The sequence below is a fragment of the Gavialis gangeticus genome, unplaced genomic scaffold (assembly GCF_001723915.1).
Source record: "Gavialis gangeticus isolate Ggan-Ray unplaced genomic scaffold, GavGan_comp1, whole genome shotgun sequence".
Taxonomy (NCBI): Eukaryota; Metazoa; Chordata; order Crocodylia; family Gavialidae; genus Gavialis; species Gavialis gangeticus.
Window position 1 is genome coordinate 35466562 of NW_017729027.1, and position 3147 is coordinate 35469708.

Consider the following 3147-nt stretch of genomic DNA (forward strand, 5'->3'; position numbering starts at 1 on the left):
CCCACGGAGCCTACCATTCATCCTATGCCGGGAAAAATAATAATAATAATAATAATAATATATAAAGAAAAATCAAGCAAGCACAGAAAAGGATGGGTTTCAACCTGCAGGCACCCCAAAAAGAGCGGGTGGGGGAATGTGGGGGGGAGGGGGTCGCATATTGCAGTGACCTCAGGTGAGGCGTGACACTGCTGCTATTTTCCAAATGTCAGAGCCAAAGCCTGAATGAATCTCTCAATGAAAAGCCACCATCACCGCCAGGCGCCGAGACACGGAGCTGCCGCCCGCACGAGACCGGCGCTCCGGAGAGGCCGGGGATGAACGGGGCCGGGGGCCTTCAGCACCTCGACCCGGTGGACAGAGGCCTTTCCCCGCCGGGAGCTTCCCACATGAGCTCATTGCTTGTGTATGCAAATGCCAGCTAATTGTGGGTAGCAAACAGGTAAAGGAATTAAAAAAGAAAAGAAAAGAACAAAACAACCCCCCGCCCCCCGACCATAAACAAAACCCTGGGCAGCCTAAAGGTCGCTGTTCAAAGCAAAACACTCATGAAATGCGATAGGACCTGATGCAGCCCCGCGGAGTATTGATAAAAATAGCACCAAGAGGGAGCGCTTCTCAGCTCAGATAGGCAAGGCAAACAAACACATACGTGAATTTTTAAAAAGGCCATCCAAGCGTCCCAAACACATACACAACGATCGTAAGTCTTTGTCTTTCTCCAACTTTTACACTTCACCGCTGCTCTTAAATGGTGCCCCTCCGGCAACCGTGCGCTCCAGCCGCACTTCAAGCAAATTGCTAATGGGTTTCGATGCTAACTCCCGGGAGCAGAGCGCGGGGAGCTGATACTCACCCAGGACGTTCCCGATGAGAGCCACAATGAACACAATTATATACCCAGCGATCAGGACCCATTCATATTCTCTGGGGTGCAAATATTCCTTCCAAAGGTATCGCAGAAATTCCTCATCATCGTAGTCAGTAGAGGGAGTTAAAAAAGGCTCCTGAGTTTCATTCAGCTCTGGAATAGATGACCAGTTCCTACAAGAAGGGGAATCATCACCCAGTTGGGTCCCGGACATCCCTGGTTGCGATCAGGGTCTGAATCAAAACCTCAAACCTCTCTCGAGCTCATCCATTTAGACTTGTGACTTCCCGTGTAAACCAGGGTGTGGGGAGAAAAGGGGAAAATGACGCGGAAAGTTATAGAGCCAATACCGACCGAGGCTCCCACTCGGCCACTTCTCGCACTACCTTTGCAGCATTTCCCAGCAAAGGTACACGCACAGCAGCGCTGCGAGAGGGAGTGAGGACTCGGCATCAGAGGCTGCAGTGACACAGAAGCAGGCACGGCACATGCTTACAAATGCCTCATTTGGCACAGAGTCTGCAATATACAGCGAAGCCTTGGGGGCAGGGGGGAGGAGGAGGTGTGGGCAGTTTGCTTAACAAGGGAGGGGCCATCTGGGATCTAATCCGCCAGCCAGAGTGTACCTGTCCTTGCCTGCGTGCATGCGCTGGGGCTTATGCAATGTTTGATTTACATCTGGAGACCTAGACGAGAGCTCACACCTGCCCTTGACAAGCCAGCACGACCTTCCTCAGCTGCTGCACTCAATAGATCCTGCCCCCAGCTGCTGCCTTTTGCAGCTGCCCGCTCCCCACAGCCTCAGTGTCCCTTGTAGTCTGTCCTCCCTCCCCTCGTGTGCTTCCAGTCCCATTCCAACCCTGTTTGGACAAGAAAGAAGGGCAGCGATGAATGGCACGTGCAGAGCAGATATAGCAGGAAGGAAGCTTTTGAAATTAGTGGCTAAGAAGTTTCTTATCTATAGTTCCCCACGCCCCCCATAAGTGGCCAAAGCAGGTGTGCAGCACCCTTTCCTCTGTTCCTTTTTTAGGGCAGAGGAGAGCAGTTAGCTACCTTGGAGTTCTGGAGGAACACAGCTCTCAGATCTTTCTTTTGCACCGAAGCTATGATGAAACATAAGGATTGTCATAGAACAATAGTGTGTGTGTGTGTGTATGCACACACTTGCATGCATGTACACATACAGACTCCAGCTTTTTCAGAGGTAAGTGCAAGAAGTCCTATAGAGGATACTAATAACCACAGAAGATATAAAACAGGTTGATAAAATAAGGTCACAAGGTCCAACCATTTACAGTTAAGGAGTACCCAATAGACATTTACTGTACAGTCATGACTCTGCCCCCTTCTGTGTCCATCCCAAACACTTCAAGAGTCAGGTGGATTGTAGGGGGAGAGGGAGAAGAGAAAGGTCATTGTGTAGTTAAAGACAATATCATAACACACACAGTACAGCTGCTCCGGCAGCTCCAAGGCATTCCCAGAACAGTAGCTGCTCCGGCAATGACACTAGCCCAGCCTCAGAATGTCTGTGTGATTAGTTACTAATCCGGCAGTCTACCAAAATTTTCCAGAGGAATGCAAGTGATAGAATGGAAATAGTGATTGGAACTAAGCCAAATATGAATGGAAGTTCATGTGATAAAGAAAAGGCATCTCTTGAACCTGTATGCATTCTTATTAAAGATCAAATTAACAATGGACATGTGACAGCTTCTCAGTGAGAGTTTAGCAAGAATCCTTTATAATGAAAGTATTAGACAACTTAAGTACAGGAGTTGCCACTAGCTCCCTCTATAATAATCTGTCCACATCTAAAACACTGAAAGAGATTAAAGGAATATTTATATCACTTCCCAGGTGTTCTGAGGGACAGTCATACCCATTTGCTCTTGTTTACACTTGCCACTCTTCTCCTCCCCTCCAAAATGTGTGTGTCCTCCTAAGCTACTCTCAAGACCTCTGTTTCCAGTATGCTTCAGATTGGTTGTGGGATGCTCCCATAGTAGCTTCATCACCACATTTCCAGGCTTAATGTGTACAAGCAGAAGTAGGGGTGGCATAGACTCAAGCAATCCCTTCCTGAGGGTGCTGGGAATGTGATGTGGCTATCTCTTTAGAGACTCAAGATTGCAAAGGAAGGAAGAGAATATTAAGTCTAGGTTTCTAGATAGTGCCTGATCACCAGTCTCTCAAGCCTCTCTCCCCAGTTTTTCAGGGTCTCATCATTTTTTTGGAAAATAAAGGCATGGATAGGAAACTTCATGTCTAATTTG

At 48.1% G+C, this 3147-nt stretch overlaps 1 protein-coding gene across 1 annotated transcript in view; it reads right to left on the reverse strand.

Moving 5' to 3' along the window:
* Positions 1-1132, reverse strand: part of HCRTR2 (hypocretin receptor 2) — a 70712-nt gene extending 69580 nt beyond the window's left edge. The window contains exon 1 of the mRNA XM_019520559.1: positions 857-1132. Within this exon, the coding sequence (XP_019376104.1) occupies positions 857-1085 (229 nt within the window). The 5' untranslated portion in view covers positions 1086-1132. The remainder of the gene's footprint in view (positions 1-856) is intronic.
* Between the last annotated feature and the right edge of the window lie 2015 nt (positions 1133-3147).